At 40.1% G+C, this 16,777-nt stretch overlaps 1 protein-coding gene across 3 annotated transcripts in view; it reads right to left on the bottom strand.

Annotated features, from left to right (window-relative positions):
• Positions 1 to 16,777, bottom strand: part of htr4 (5-hydroxytryptamine receptor 4) — a 177,384-nt gene continuing 160,607 nt past the window's right edge. For 2 of the 3 annotated variants that reach the window (XM_037077041.1, XM_037077039.1), the window contains one exon: positions 1 to 7,026. Coding sequence is in view for 2 of the 3 variants with exons in the window: in XM_037077039.1 (XP_036932934.1) it covers positions 6,945 to 7,026 (82 nt within the window). In the remaining variant the exon portion in view is untranslated. The remainder of the gene's footprint in view (positions 7,027 to 16,777) is intronic. The other variant, XM_037077040.1, reaches the window with a different exon arrangement.

Below are 16,777 nucleotides of genomic sequence, written 5' to 3'. Positions count from 1 at the left end.
GATTATCAACATCTCTTTAATCTTTTATTAGCCTTTATCTGAACTGTCACATAGCAACAGAAAAAAGTCATACACATTTCAGCTCCCTGAAAGAGAAGCCTTTTTATGTTCTTCAATACATGAAAATACCAATTTTGTTCTGTCAAAATAAATACTGCAGAGTTTTATAAAATGTGTTGGGTTTTCTTTGTGTGTCTCTGTGGACAGTTTGTGGGAGATTTTTCTTTATATACACATTCATGCTGTAAGCTGAGAACATAAATGAATAAATTAAATAAAACAAGATGGAGGGGACACAGAGCAGGAATGACACAGAATAAGTAAGTCGTTGGAAGTTGCATGAACTGCAGCCATTGTCATTTTGCACCACATTTATATTTGTATAATTATTTTTTTAATGACAAAGTTACAAAACCAGCCAAGTCAGCGGATCAAAAAGTTAGCATTATACATGTCTGCAATTATGGGTCTGTTAAATGTGTATGTTTCATACATATCAACATGTCTGCAATATGTGTTATGGCACATTCAGATTACAAGTGTATGAGCTGACCTTCATGTCAGGAGGTGTATGTGATGGTGATGGTAATGGTGATGGCACGACAGCTAGAGAGACAACTGTTGTGCGAGAGACCACAATTCAAGATAATGTTTAAACTTTTGTAAGCGTGAAACCACTGGCTTTTTTCTTTTTTTTTTTTAGGTTTTCCAGTTGCGTGTGGTAAGCAGAAACATGATCTTTTCCTAACCCTAACCACGGTTTAAACACAGTCATGTCCAGATTACTTGTATGAGCTAACGTTCATGTCAGGAGGTGTACTTGATGCTGTGGGAGTGATGAAGGGATGATGATGATGGCGAGGCAGCTAGGAGAGACCACTGTTAAGTGAGAGACAACTATTCAAAATGGTGTTTCAAATGACAAGTTTCTACATATCAGTGGGTTGCAGAAATGTAAATTGCAAACTTATTCTAGCAATTTTGTGGCACAAAACTCTTTGAATCCTTTTTCTGCTGTTTTCTTTTAAAACAAGTTTTACAAATAAAGGCTTAGACAGTGGCTGCAGTTCAGAAATACTGACACTGAAGTAGGCAGGTTAAAAATATGTCCAAGGGTCATTTCCATTTTGCAAAGAAAAAAAGGCAAAAAGGCTGTTTGAGAACTTCAGTACTTAATATTACCTGTGAGGTTACATGAAGTGTAGAGTCCAGCATTTGAAAAAAAAAAAAAAAAAAACGTCATACCTTTATGTGCAAATATGAAACATGACGGAAACCTGGTGATAACTCCAACATTGCTTACAGGAGTTATTGAACCCTAGACTACAAGACGTTTGGCCTCAAACAACAAAACAAAAAGAACATGTTACTTTGAAAACAATTTCAACATACAGACTGTATCATGGGACATGGAGGCAAAAGGCTTTTAAAGGCTACAGATTCTGCTTAAGGTAAAGAGGAAAAAAATGGATTCATCATGGAATTAAATGCCTTAATTATCTCCAATCTTTCCATTTCATCGAACAACCCTCACCAATCCCCATCCCAGGTTCATGCTGACCTCTGAACTTAGTTCTGCTGGGCTGTATGAAGTTTATCAGGACTTACATGCTGTATTTAGTTGCTCTGTAGTGTGGTAGTGCTGCTTTCTGGCCTTTAACCACTCAGATGCTCTCCAAAGTCACCTTAGTAGAATGTATTTAGTTTTCCTTTTTCTGTCTATGGGCGGTTATTATAAATTATGTATTTCAATCTTTATTTGGTCCCAGAGATTATCGTTTTACATTTTTAATTCCCATTTCCATGGGTTGAAATAACAGAACTGCACTGATTGGTTGGTTGATGTATTTCTTTGTCTAAGGAGAACTTTAAGACTTGCCAGTGAATTAATATTTAACCAAAAAATAATAGAGGAATGGTTGGCCTGCCAGTGTTATCTGATCTAATAGTTCATAACTGACACATGGACTCGAGCTTTGGATTTTGATATCAAATATGTCCCTAATTCACTTTCACCAACTTCCAGGTGCCAGTTGTTGTTTTTGTTATATAACACGTTTCTGCATAACACTTATATGTTGAAACATAATCTATGATGTTAATTAAAGTTTTACTTTCAATTTTCAATTGTTGTTACAGCAACATGCTGTGACAACATCACCTGCTTATGGTCTGGTTTGTTTTAGGCACAACAGTCACTTGTTAAGGGTGAAGAAAAGTTTTGTCACGTTTTGCTTTAAATACCTGTTTTGTCCTGAATAGTGGTGTTTGGCTTGGCAGCTTTATCGCCCAGCTGTACAGCTGAAACCTCAATATGGTACCTATGAGAATCTGTAGTTTGTATAAGGGTAAAATCCCCAAATTTTATTCTAGTGACAGGATGGGACGCTGAGGACATATATCAAAAAGCTAAAGTTCTCCTTTTTTTTCTCTTTACTGTCTGAAAAACAACAACAATTTAGTAATATTTCAATGCCTTAGATGATTTTGGAAAGCCAACCAAGCATTTAAATTGGTCTTGATCTCTGTAAGGAACACTGACCAAATATTTCAGCAGACTCTTGCGGTTGACCACAGCTCACCTCCTGCCCTCACCCTCCCTGAGCTTTCATTGCTAACTTTGTGTATTGAATCTCACCGATCAGCACATGGAAACATCAGGCACAAATCCCACAAATGAACCACACTTCAGATTTTTCTAAACATTCAACCCCTTCACAGGTGGATCGAGGCTCCGACTGTTTCTTTGAAGTAGTAAAAAGAAGAGTTTCTATTTGGGGCAGCAGGGTTTCTTTCCTCGTTTCTCCTCAGTCTCATTCAACTTTTCTTATCTGCAACACTCCTTGAATCTCTCTGATGGTTCTCAACCGGGGTTTAGTTGTATCTCGAGGTGTGTTGGTACATCTCTAAAAAGGCCTTCCATACACTTTTTTCTCATCAAATATATTGAAGGTGGACGAGTCAGAGTTCACTAATTTTAGACTGTAGAGGAGCTTCCCACGCAGCACAGACACACACATGCACAAACCTCCACACAAGAATGGACATAGGCGACACGCTGCCTGACATCAGACTTCCACAGATGTCATGGAAACAGCAGCTGTGGACGTGGGCAGATATTGAATAGCAAAGTAAAGAAAAAAGAGACAGAATATAGAAAAAGCAAGAATGCATGACACTCAAACCACAACGTCTGTCTTTTTTTTATATATATACTTATGGAATGACAACAAACAGATGTTTGTTTGAAAAGAAAATTGTGGGTTTAAAGATGCTGAAAACAGGAATGTGATTGCTTACAAAAAGGCTGAATGTGCAACCTCTTAGGAACTGGTTGTACTGTTTATTATTTTGTTTAGATCCTGCACTCTTTGTTCTCGGGCTTTTGTGGTCTCGCTTTGCAGTGAGAGTTCATGTTAGCGGAGGACAGGACGGCCTCTTCGTGCCCATCAACAGGAAGCATTTTTGGGGAAAAACGGCACCATTATGTACAGTTACTATTACTAGAAAACAATCCAAGTTTGTTCTAATTTGACAAGTCAAAAAAAGGCCCTGTGATGCTGTTTTAAGTGTCTAGCCAATGTGAAAACATTACCATTCATGACTCTGGATTTAATTCCTGACTAATTCAAGCTCCATTTACATGATGTTGGAAATCCCAAATCATCTAACTCACTCTGGAAGCAAAACATGTTAAACCCAGTCAACCCAAGTTAACCAGTGGTTCATTTCTAATTTTATGATCTTCATGATTCACAGTTAACGCATAAAATATACACAATCTTGAGTGCATTTCTTATATAAAAATCATTAATTTTATTTTCTTAAATAAAAAGCATTACAGATTTTGTTTTACAATCTTCAGTCCTCTGACTTACTGTAAAACTTCCTCTATTTAACTGGGAAAAAGTAAAAAAAAAAAAAAAAGAAGGTTGACAAAATGAAGACTAACAAAGGGGAAACAAATCAAAGGACAACTGGTCTGATTGTATAATTTTCACATCTAGGTCTTAATTATCTTAAAACCTTTGAACAAATATTGTTAAATAAATATTATTTAAATGAACCTCGAAAACATCCACAGGTTGTTTAACGGAGAGATAACAATTGAAGGAATGAATCTATATGATCCTAAAAACTATAATAAATCTCCTCACTCTCACTGATCCTTCCCTAAATCACAAAAAAGTGCTTGTGCTTCAATTATGGAAGAGATCACAGGAAAAAAAAATATTACAAAACAATTACAAACAAATGTATGTATCACTCATCAGAGAAGGGGAACCGTTCCCATTTCTGTCTCTTGTTTGTTGCTGAACAATTCTGTCTGCTACCGCAAGTTCAACATACATATGTTAAAGTTAACTCTTTTCAAGAACTTTATCACTTTTTCTATTCTTTTTTACTTGCTGTATATTGGGGTTGCTGTTGCTAATATCAGCATGGCCTTTAAATCCTATTTCGTATGAAATTACTTAAAATGAAATGAATGTAACTGAAGTGTACATCATGTCTGATGGTCTGTCTCCTGCCTGAGCTGTAATGTATGCGGCTCATATTTATGTATCTGGAGTAACATGAGGGATGATGACATTTATGAAGTTTCAGCCTGGGTTGGATCTGTCCTCTGAACAGTGACCTGCTAAACTGGGTCAATGGCTCGTCTCTGCAGGGATTTGTAATTACCTCGCCTGCATGGTGACTCCAGTGGAGACTTCTTTGTCCTTCTTCCTGCCGGTGAATCAGCGCTCAAGAGTCAACATCTCAACATCTGATTAACTGATTTGAGAGGTTCAGTTTCTAGCTTTGAGTCAGGACACATGATGTTCATTGTTTGTCTATATTTTAAAGCAGTCATCACTTTTGTTCTCCCCAAAATGCAAAAGAAGAAAATCAGCTTTAAGTTCAACTATAATACGTTGTTGGTGTCAGAGTTTAGGTGCAAACAGAATTCACTACATTTGGAGATGTGTGGTTGTCATCAGTTGGCAAAATCAAATTACAGAATTGTGCGTAAAATCAATTGAAAGTTCTTTCACAACATTTTATTTTTAACAAGAAGCCTATCACTGGTATTAGGAGGGCAGTCAACATCTTGAGCCAAATATGGACATGTGGAGTCTATCTCACATCATGAGATCCACAGCGACATTAGCTCAATTTTTTTTCTTGAAGTCAAAATTGGAATAAAGCCTCTGATAAACTGATTATTATTTGGACAACTTGGGGGCAGAAAAGCTGAAAAACATTAAGCTTACAGACACACAGCCCTGACATATTACGATTGTATAACATTATGGCTAATTATTAATTAAATAACATCCAGTAGACAAAGTAATATCATACCAGTGAAGTCGTATTTCTCTCCACCTGATGGATACAAGTCCGTTTTCAGTCTCCTTTGGCCTCTGGTTTGGTCTAAACCAACGTCTGTGAAAACCATCTGGTTCTCTGGTTTACACTTCCTTCAATAGCTTGGTGTTAACTTTTCCTGTCTGCTGTTTGGTGCTGGGCAGGCAGCTGACAGTGCGTTTATTAGTGTTCGCCTGGGGATTAACTGCTAACTTCAGGGATGAGCAGTGGAGGACAAGTAGCGGAGGACAGAGCGAGGACAGTTTGCAAGGGAGCGAATGAAGATGAGTTTAAACAAACAAACAAACAAAAGAAAAAAAAAAAAACAGGACCAGGTTGCGCTATGGGTACGGATTGTTTTTAGTGTTCTCTGTTTCAATGAATATAAATACATGGAAACATTTATGGTACATTCTTAAACATGGCGTCTGAGACGAGGCAGCCAAATGGAGCAGAGTGGGATGATGGGAAAACATTTCATACATACTAACACCACACATGTGGACATGTACATACACACCTGTATAAAGACATGCATCAACGTGGAAGCATACACACACACACACACACACACACACACACACCATAACCATTCACATATTGCTCCAACATCATCATCACAATCCCTGTTGAATCATTCATGAGCAGCTTTTATGCGATGTGGTCCTCTAACTTCTTTTTGTGTATAAAAACAAAGACTCAGAGGAGCTGAAGGAGTGATGAACATGGAGAGTGAGCTAGCAGCCTCTATAATAATGCACTTCAACAGTTTAGGGTCAAGGATTTAACGCAGCCTTGCAACCACATTTTCCTTTCAGCTTAGTGAGGATTTATAAATGCTGGAAAAGCTTCGAGCTGGGAGACACGCAGGTCCTTCAGCTTCGTGTCTAAGGCGAGGACACTTAATGTTTTACATGTGATGTTTAGCAAAAGAAATATTGTTCTCGACTCTGCCTCTTTTCATGAGTAACACTCGCTTCAAAGGCTGAACTTAAAATGCTCATTTTACAAGGACTAACCTTCTAAAATCTATCTTACTGATTTTGTACTGGAAAACAACAGGGAGCATCACATCATAATCAGAAATAGGTCCTCTGGATGAAATATCAAATAGCTTTGGCAACATAATTCACGTCCATGACTCCCAGTCATTAATCACATCTCACGCTGTGAAATTCTCCTACACATTCCACCGAAGCTGCCGGTTCTCCACAAGACAAGCTGAACTTGTCTGATTCAGTTAAACTGGGATAGCTCAGTCTCTGCTGGCCTGCAGATTGGAGAACCAGAATGACTGGAGACAGCATCCATAAGACAAAGAACTGGTTTGGTTCTGGTCCACTAGGTCCCTGCAACCCTTGGGAACCACAGGATGAGTTTCTACTGAGCTTTAAAACCAGATGCCATGCTGTGACATGGCATCTTCCTCACCTGGGACTCCTAAAGTCCCATCAGGACTCTGGCTTTATGTGTAGCATCTGCATTGAATTTCAACTCTGGACGTGTGGAGGCTGCGGTGTGTTTCCATCGACTCCGTGGTGACAGTGTGAGAGCCGAGGTCGTTGGAGATGTGACTGAGGAGCCATTGTTGGTCACAAGCAGGACTCGTGGGACTCAATGTGCAGAGACTTCTTCTCCTGCTCCTTGTGGTTCCCGTTTTGAAGGACGGAATACCTGACAGAAAGCGGAGGGAGGGGAGAGGAGATAGAAAATAATCATTTCATTTATTTATCAAGCAAAAATTCCAAATATTCCGAAATGTGACGATTTGCTGCTCTTCTTTAGATCATTTTAAATACTTTAAATGCATTTGGATTTTGGGCAGTTGGTCAGTCAAGCAATCGGTCAGCAATCTAAAGATGCCAATTTGGGCACCAAAGGTTTGACATGGTCAGGAGGGCCAGGGCAGAAAACTGAAAACAGTAACTGCTTGTCCTCTGCTGCTGTACTGCTGCTGGGCTGGGTGGTAAAGGCACGACCACAAGAAAAAGGTGCAAGTTGATGCAGTTACTCAAAAGGCCTTGAGGGATGCAGACAAATTGCAACAGTAGCTCAACAGAAGCAGAACTTGTCCAACAGCTTCATCGGCAACTTGGATGACATTAACGATCTTCCAAACCACGTGACCTGGAGCAGACATTAACCACTGTGATACAGTCTGAACGGCAGCAGTGCAATCAGCTATTTTCCTTAATTGCCAACATTACAGTTAGCATCAGACTCAGTGCTCTCCTGAAGTCTATTCACTGCCAAGCAGCACTGACTTGATAGGCTTTGTGAAGGGATAATACAATTAGATGAAGCCTCATAACATTCCCCTGATCGAAAGTGAGTCTTTTCTCAACATTCTTACGGGAAGAGTGATCAGACAGTTGGGGTTAAAGGAGGGTGATCGAGAGGAGCTGTCAAAGCTGACCACAAGTTTGACTTTGTTATGAGACGTTAGTGGCACAGAGAGACAGTGAAAACTGGAAACTGGACAGAGGAGGCAGAGGGGCTAAACCAAATATGTAAAATGCTTTTGATATGCTCTGCTTCAGCGACGGGATCCATGATCACTTCATGTGCTCCAAGTACAAGCTGAGCAGAAAAACATCTGCTCTCTTTGATCTTGGTCTTGAATTGTGATCTAGTTTTATGATCGCATGAAGTCCAGAAGCGTGAGTGTCTCATGAATGTCAATGTGGTGTAGTCATTAGGCTGAAGATACAGCATGACGTGTATGTTTGAGTATAACAGTAAAACAGGTTGAAACTCAGAGAACAGTTGCACTGAGTTCTGATCTGACCTGACGATTCTCATTCTGTGTGACGCAACAGTCTCAACTCAGAAGTCCACTACCTGCATCTCACTGCCGTTATCAGGGAAGAGTGGTTGCTCAGATATTATCATGCCATCCTACAGAAGTGGTTAATCTCTGTAAACAGATATCTGTGACAATGATGAGTGTGAAGCCAAGATTTCTTTTGTAGAGGGAAGCTTCCTGGTTTGTTGTCATTTTTCTTGGTATTAACCAGTCACGTTTCAAGTCCAGACACTTTAAAATGTGATAATAAAAGAAAATGACTTTGGTAAAATAGAAGTGCTGATTCAACTTCTGTATTCAAGGAAAAGTAATAGTACAGGCTCTGAAATGTACTCAGCATGTCTAAGTAAAAGTATCCCTCTGAAGGACATTCTGTAGCAGCTATTTGTGGTCATAGCTAACTGAAGCTCATATTAATATGACACAAAGACTAATAAAGTTAAAGGTAGAATCAGCAGGATTTGTCCCAGCTGTTCCTAAACACACCACAAAGACAGTTGATTGTTGAGTCTCATTCCCAGGATGTTATATAGACACATGTTGGGCTGGTAAAGCATCCCAAGCAGCAACAAAGTGAGAAATTAAGGAAACTCTCTGCAGATACGCTAACATGACTTTTCTCCCCATTCCAGTCTCCCTCTCTGTCTGATTCCATCGTCTTCCGTTTTTGTTTAGTCTCCCATGCCTCCCCTGCGTGATGTGCACGTGATGTGAAAGGCTAAAATCAGTCTTGTGATGTTGGGAAGGCAGCATGCAATGACTGAAATTAAAATAATTCACAACTCCCCTCAAGTGCATTCAGACTAAAGTAAGGAGCCTGCTTTGAAAATGTGAGGAGGAGGAGGTTCAGATAAATCTACTTTTAGTTACAAATTTTTACTTTGTAACTTGCAACATCAGTGTTTGTTTGGACTCCTATCAAAGCTAATGTCTGTTGCCACTTTTTTATTTAGCCCTTTGGGTTGATTTGCATTATATGCATAGAATACTGAGGCCAAATAACAATCTAAAAACCCAATTTACTCTACAAAATAGTCATTGTCACAGAGCTGATAACATGGCTACTTGTTAACTCGTTTTAGATGCGCAGTTCAAACACAGTTCTCTCTCCACCGATGAGCACGATGATAATAAGCCCAATTTCTTTCACTGATGTGCTCAAATTAGCATTCCTGATCTGACAGAAGAAGCAGTCAGCAGCACAAAAGCTGAACATGACATGGAGGCTGATACGTAGCTGTAATTGGTTCACACAAACAGTCTTCCACACAGCAATTTAAATGTGACCTTAATGCATAACAGCCAGCACAGCTTTGTCTGAGAGAAAGAAGCACATTCATCAACTATAAGAGAAACTCATTTGGCAGCTATGATGGGTCTCATTTACAGTCTATAGGCTTCACTGGCTGTAAATGAGAAGAGTGTAAGTCTGTGGTCTACATGAAAGCATTCACGTATGCATGTGTGTATGACTGCACATATTGTGTAGACATATGTGTGTGTGTACGTACACATATGTGTGTGTGTGTGCACCGCGGAGGCCTCACAGCAGGGCTAAAACCATTATGAGCTGTTTACACAAACACCCTGACCAAAGACACTTCCTGCTGTCAAACTGGCCGTGAAATTTACCTCCCCGACAGCCTCCAACGTTTAGGGCTTTTCAAGAGGAAACAGGCTACAGATTCCTGCCAGAGCAGAACCCAAAATTGCTGCCACATGGCGGCGTTAAACCCTCAGCTGGCCTCACCGAGTGTGACGCTCTTGCTGCAGCTCAAGATGTTGTAAAGATGTGTTTGCAAGGGGAAGCTAGCGACGACTTCATCTGTCGCTTACTGTAAGACACCTCCTCTCAGTCAAGTTTCTAATGAGCAGAAGATAAATGAATGTTAACCTGACTATGTTCAGATAAACTGCCTCATGTTAACATTGAGTTATGCTCTTTGCAGCTCACCTATTTTGTTTTTGGTGATGATTTTTTGGCCTTTCGTGGCTCAGTTTGACAGGACAGCTTGAGAGATGCAGGAAGTCAAATACGACATGCGCCATATGTGCCATTTGCTTTGAAAGTCTAACCGGACACTGCAAATTTACACTGTTACTGCTGAGTGTTTCCTTTGCCTCTAAAACAGATTTTCCCACATTTATAACCTGTTTTCTGTGATGTGATGCACACAGTGGTGTAATAATATCAAGTCCTAAATGGTGAACAGTTTCAGCAGCTCTATAAAAAAAAGATTCAGCTGTCAGTTCAGCTATCAGCTAACTCTTGCGATGTCATTTTTAGGAATTTCAGATGAACATATACTACTTATTTCAAGTTCATAATTTCAACATTACAATATGTGTTTCAACTGTCAGTTTTGCTTGAATTTGAACAATAATAACATACAATAATTCTAAAAATTAGTATGTAGCCTGAACTAACAAGTCATGTTTTAATAAATATAAATATTCAAGCAATTAATCAGTTTTGATTATTATGTTATCAATATTGAGGGGAATCAAAATGCATAATAGCTATGAAAAAAAATAAATACATACATTTTCATTATCAACTCCTGTAAACTTGGACATGTACATTAGAATACATATGAAATTTTGATGCAACTATTGATGCAACTATAAGACTGGAGGTTTACAGCTCCTATTTACATTCATAATATCTTATCAATGAGAGGGAAAGGGGTTGAATGTGATATCATGGTACACTAAAGACTCATTGAAAAGCCCAAACTCTTCATATGGAAGCAAAAAAGAAAACTGAAAGATTCACTGCTGCATGAGCGATGTTCATGAACAGAAATATGTAACCCTGTGCAGAAAGCTGTAATCTGTCAGTGTGTTCATTTGGAGCATTGTTTCATCTTTAAAGTGGGATCAGATGAAGATCTGGAGCGGGACATATGGCCGCAGCCATTGTGTGTTTATGTGTGGTTTTGGTTGCACACAACTGAGCCACTAGGCCGACTGGCAGAGCCGCACACAGGATGGAGATTTGTTTAATGAGGCCAGAGGAGAGAGAGGGACAGAAGGCCCGGATTACAAGCAGACTAAACATTTCTACAGAAATTCTGGGCAGCAATGTGGCGAACATTCATCTTTATCACGTGCCCTTCAGCAAGATTTGATATCTGATGATCCTGAGGAGGAGTGGGAAAGGAAAGAGAACATTTCTCACTGAAGATCAGAACGGCGTGAGTCCAAATTACATCGAAATATGTTTTTTATGATCTGGAATCTATTGGCAGCACTGTATGCCCTCCTTGCAGAGCTGATAAATAACAGCTTATGTTTGCTTGTTTTTTTGCTTTCTATGCTTGCTCTGTTTGGCAGTTAAGTTGGAAAGTCTTATAATGTGGCTTCAGAACTTCCATGTTGTAGAAAGTGAGATTTCCACATATAAACACTGTCAAAGTATCAAAATGCTCTATCCACTGAGATGACATACCCTTGGTTCGCATTTTGCCAATATTCACACTAAAAATAAGGAGGATTTCAAAGTCAGTGTGGGGTCAGGGAGTGCTCCCCCACAAAAGAGTTTCAAGAATGACTTTTGACTTTTCAAGAATGAAAATAAAATAATGTTGTGGCAACAGAGAAAAAGAAGAAATGACCCCACTTTTAAGGCTGCTTGTTGTGTTAAATAGCTCTATCTTCCAATACGTATCGCAGTTAGAGAGGTCAGTCACCCATGTCTCTCCTCCTCCACCTCCTTCTGCAGTAAAAGAGAACATATTTTTTTCTGGTGTCCCCGCCCACTCATTCAATCAGAATAAAGAGGTGGTCCAGTTGGCCCATTTTGGCCGACCGTTTTAAGTGTTTATGTGTAGATTTGGCAGGCTTCTGATTGGCCAACGTGGCCTTACAGGAGAGGTTGTATCGCCACGTGTTGATTTGTCGTGCACTTGCTTTTCATACCGTTGGTGTGGATGGGAATATCTACTGAAACAGGTGGAGGAAATAAATGTGTTTTTAGAAACAGTCGTGTATGTGTGGACTAGGCCTATATGCCGCAAACCAAACTCAGATTGTGACTTCACATACATCATCATACATAACCCTGAGTTACAGTGCTCTCACTCCACTGCACTGACCTGAGAACTGACCTTTGCTAATGATGTCTGTTGCGACACAGTGTAGAACTTGTCATTGCTGTGTTTGTTGTGTGTATGAAGGACACAAACTAAATAAAAGGTTCATTTACAGGTTAACACAGCAGACAGACAAAGTTCTACCAAACAAAGTTGAAGAGGAAATTTACATCACACATCCTTCACTGTGTCTGGACACACGGACAGCTCTCCAGCGGGTGAGTAGGAATAAGAGAATTAAACATTTTCATGACTGTGTGTGAAACAACCTTCACATTTCCTGGTATACTGGGCTTGTTTTTACACTCGCCATCATGCATTTTTTATTTCATCCAAAGCACTTTGAAGAAGGTTCAAACAAGTCCATTTTTGATGTGTAATTTTTAAAATTAAATTACATATTACTGACGTCATTTGTGTTCTTGTAGAACTTGCTGAAGTTTTTCACCATTTTCTCAATCGATTTTTGCAGCTGAACAAACTTTGAAGTGCTTGTTACTGTGTTCTTTTTTATGGAGTAGTTAGATAAAAATCGAGAGTGCTGGAAAAGGTAAACTTTCTTCCCTCTCTCCAACACATGTATGTAACTTATTAAAGATATAGATCATGGTCATAAATGTCCAGCTGTCTGGCTCTCTTTGTGATTTCACCTGCAATTCTTTTACAAAGGCACATAAAACAAATAGACTTTTATTTTATTACAGCAGTTATTGTTCACAGTCAGCATGAATGTGTACTTTTACAGTCTCATTATAATGTAATGTTTTGCCTTGAGTCTCCCTTTTCTGAACACCAGGATCTGTAATAAACTTTTCCCTGTGAACAAACTCCTTTTATACTCACTACAGGAGCAGCAGCTTGTTCTTCTAGTGATTGCTTGAGGACACCAAAGCAGAAGTCATTGAAAAAGACTGTCCCCATACTAAATGTTTAGTAAGTACAGGGATGTTTCTTCATGTTGCATCTTTCAGTCTAATTAGTCAGAACTTTCTATTTCTCTCTTGTCACAATGCTGATTAGGTTTCGGCACAAAAAACACTTGGGTAGGTTCAGGGAAACATCATGGTTTTGGCTTAAAATACCTGTTTTGGTCACCATACTCATGGACGGGGACAAAGTGACTTGTTTTGAGTCGCCCTAAACACAGCTGAAAATGTCCACAGCTCTCCTTAAAAAAACACCTGGTTTTCACTCCACAAGACATGAATGGAAATTCCTCCAGATGTCCTTAAAAAAACCAAACAGTAGTGTGACTCGGACTATGGTCTGCTGTATGGAAGCCTCGTTGGCTTGTCATGACAACACTTCTTGCTGCGACCACTGGTGAATAATCACATAACATGACATGATTACACCACATTTGCTGAGTTACTGTAGTTTACAAAAACGAAAAAAGCTAGCTGAAGCACATCCCTCAGCCAAATTCTAATGTATGTGTGGTTGGTGAAAATGTTTCTCCACAAGTGATCTCATCTAACAGCCCATCCTCTCACTCACTCTCTATTGATGACCACTCTGAGTCTCTCACCTGGTCTCCATCCACTAATCACAACCTCAGCCTCTCTCTCTCTCTCGCTCACTCTCCACTTCTCCTGATGATCCCACTTAGAGTCTTTTATGTCTGAAGTACAATAATTGATCAACACAATCGGGAAGCCTTTTTTATCCTCTTTCATTCTTCTTTTTCTGCGCTCTGTCCAGGTCACCACCCACCTCGACAACAAGTGGCCTGTTGCAGCCACTTGAGGCAAAAAGCATTTTGCTGAAAAATGAGTGCTCGCAACCCACTGTGATGCTGATCACAGGAGAGGAGGGAAGGAAGAAAGATAGGAGAAAGAGGTACAAGGAGAATCAGGATGGTACACATGATATGAATACAATACAAGTATTTGAATAGAAATGAGATTACACAGCATTGAACTAAGGTCATGCAAAGCTACTTCAAAGTTCACACCCACAAAGTTTCCTCATAGCTCAGCGACAAAAAGCAAAAAAATGCATGTTGGCAAGAGCAGCATGACTTTGTGAAACAGAAAGAAATATATATTATGCATTAAACCCTCAGTGTTTACACTCCTCCGACCTTGAAGTAAGATTTGTTTGCAGCTCGGAGATCCAGAAATGTGCACAGGCAAGCAAAAGCATCGTGAGCCCACAATGTTAAATGATTTACAGAAGGTAAGATACAATAAACTCACCCCAATTACAGTGACAGCGAGTGGTGATTTTTGTTATGGGGTGGTTGCGAAGAGGAACAGGGAGAGGGCGAAAAGAGGAGAGGAGAAGGAGACTGAAAATAATTTAATGGAAAGTCAGTTCAAGAAGATTTAAGTCACAGTGTCCGTTTGAACTGCTTTCAAAAAGTGGTATCAGAAAAACGTGGACACAAGATTCAAGAGGAATAACTGCAACAAGGTTAAATGTTGATTGGGACTCTGGAGGGCAAAAGAATCAAAACAACTTAAAGTTTATAGCCGGACACTGCTGACAGCAGGTCTACTGAAGGAATCAGAGTTGGCCTTTCATGGAATTTAATCTCGCCAGCTAGTTTTCTTCCTCTCCTGCTCGATTAGGCTGGTCTGAAGACATGTCAGAAAGCATTAGAGAGTGCTGAGAGATTTTTAGCGAGGGTCAAAGAAACCCAACCTGCACCGGACAAACTGAGAAAGAAATCAAACGCTGAAGTAATACGGCCACATGGATCTGTGTTGTTTTCACAGTGATGGAGCACCATGAACATTTCATACAGGGTCAGGAGGAATGAGTAGCTCGTGTGATGTGGACGATGAGATGTTTTGCAGGTTTTGTTCGAACTTTGCAGAAAGGTTATTGAAGGCATCCAAACCCACAGGAGCTGAAAATATAAACCAGGATCACTCCAAGCTGTGTAATACCCTGCCTCTGCTGTATTTGGTTTTGCCTCCTCGTGAACACTACACATTTAGCAAAAATAAACATGCAACATCTGGTTCTGCTTTCAAAATAAAGGCACCAAAACTACTTGGTTAGGTTTAGGAAAAGAGCATGGTTTGGGTTACAGTAACTAGTGGCTTTACACAGTTTTCGAATCCCATTAAAACATTTAGGTGGGGCTATAATTCTATTATTGAGACCTAGATATGGTGGCTCTGCTAAGTAGTGCTTCCAATTTTCCCATTAAAAGTATTTTCCTCATAGAGCCCTATTATAAAAGAGACTAATGGGGGTGTTATACTTGGTAAATGTCTTATATCTAAAGATCGGTGACAGCATCACAATGTTAAGGCAAATCTAAGGGGAGCCAACTTGCTTTTGAAACCAGCCGCAAGTAGCTATTTAATTTACTATAGTTTTTGACAGTTCCATGTTGGCTTCATTTACAGACCCAGGGGTCACTTGGTATAGAAACATGGATTCAGAATGCACTTCCTAAGAAGATAGCATGATGGGACTTTGTGTCTTTCTGCTTATTTGGGTTTTTGGGGACCCAGAAATAATGGCTAAGTTTAATAAGGCAGTCTAAAGTAATGTGTTTCACTTAGAGTGGATGAGATGCTTCACTGTCCAGTCTCTTCAGTCAATGGTGACTATACGTGGTAGCTCGAGAGACAGTTAGCTAGTAAGCATTGCGAGTGAGCTCACTCACTAGCAGGGGACCTAGCAATGGTCCACTTCCGAGCAAGCTAGCTAGCCAAAAGTCTTTAGCTGCTCAGTGCAAGACTCTTAGACATCATAGAAAAAGCCATGATGAAAAAGAATTTCCGAGTTTGGTCAATCCTCGCCAGATCATCAAAATAGATATGACATGCTTTGCCCTGCAGTGCACGAAAAACATAAAAGACAGCCAGGTGAGACTAAGGATCAGTCCACAGTTAAACAGGCCTCCAGTCTGAGAGGAGAACTCCTCTGAGCCTGACTTGCATCTCACAACAGCAGCTGCTCTGCTTCTCGGCATATAAAACACCACAGCGTTCCCTGTCTTCCCCACCAACGTCCCTTGTTGTATGATCTAAAGGCAGCGAGCACCCCCGCGGAGCCACGTGGGATTAGATGCGAGAGAAGAGCTGGCTTTGCAAAGCGTCACTCACTGCAAACAAAAACTTCCTTCCCTTTTCTGTCACAGCGATACCATCTGCAATTTCAAGATTAGTTTCAGAGACAGAGACGAGGGAGGCAGGGCGTCCGTCATAACCCTGATGAGGCCGTTTCGGGGTTCGTACCAGGGCATTGCATCAGAGTGCCGAGGTATCGAGATGGACGCTTTGATTAAGCTTGTTATTTTATGTTCTTTTCTGTCCTTTTTTCCCTCCTTGATAAGAGGTCTTAAGCCCATGGACCCGTGGGCCTCAATCAGACTCGAGTCATCGACTGAGCGATTCTGCCTGCAGCAGGGGGGATGGACCTGGGCTGTGTCAGAGAGAAACCCGTTTTATCGGAAATGGACCTTTTACTGATACCGGGGACTCTCCACAGCCTCCATGATTGACACAGAGGAAAGCTGTATTTTTATATAATGGCAGCTGGTGGCACTCTATTCTATTCTCTA

This window comes from Acanthopagrus latus, chromosome 18 (assembly GCF_904848185.1).
Source record: "Acanthopagrus latus isolate v.2019 chromosome 18, fAcaLat1.1, whole genome shotgun sequence".
Taxonomy (NCBI): Eukaryota; Metazoa; Chordata; class Actinopteri; order Spariformes; family Sparidae; genus Acanthopagrus; species Acanthopagrus latus.
Note: the sequence above shows the minus strand (reverse complement) of the source record. Positions and strands in the feature narration are given on the sequence as shown.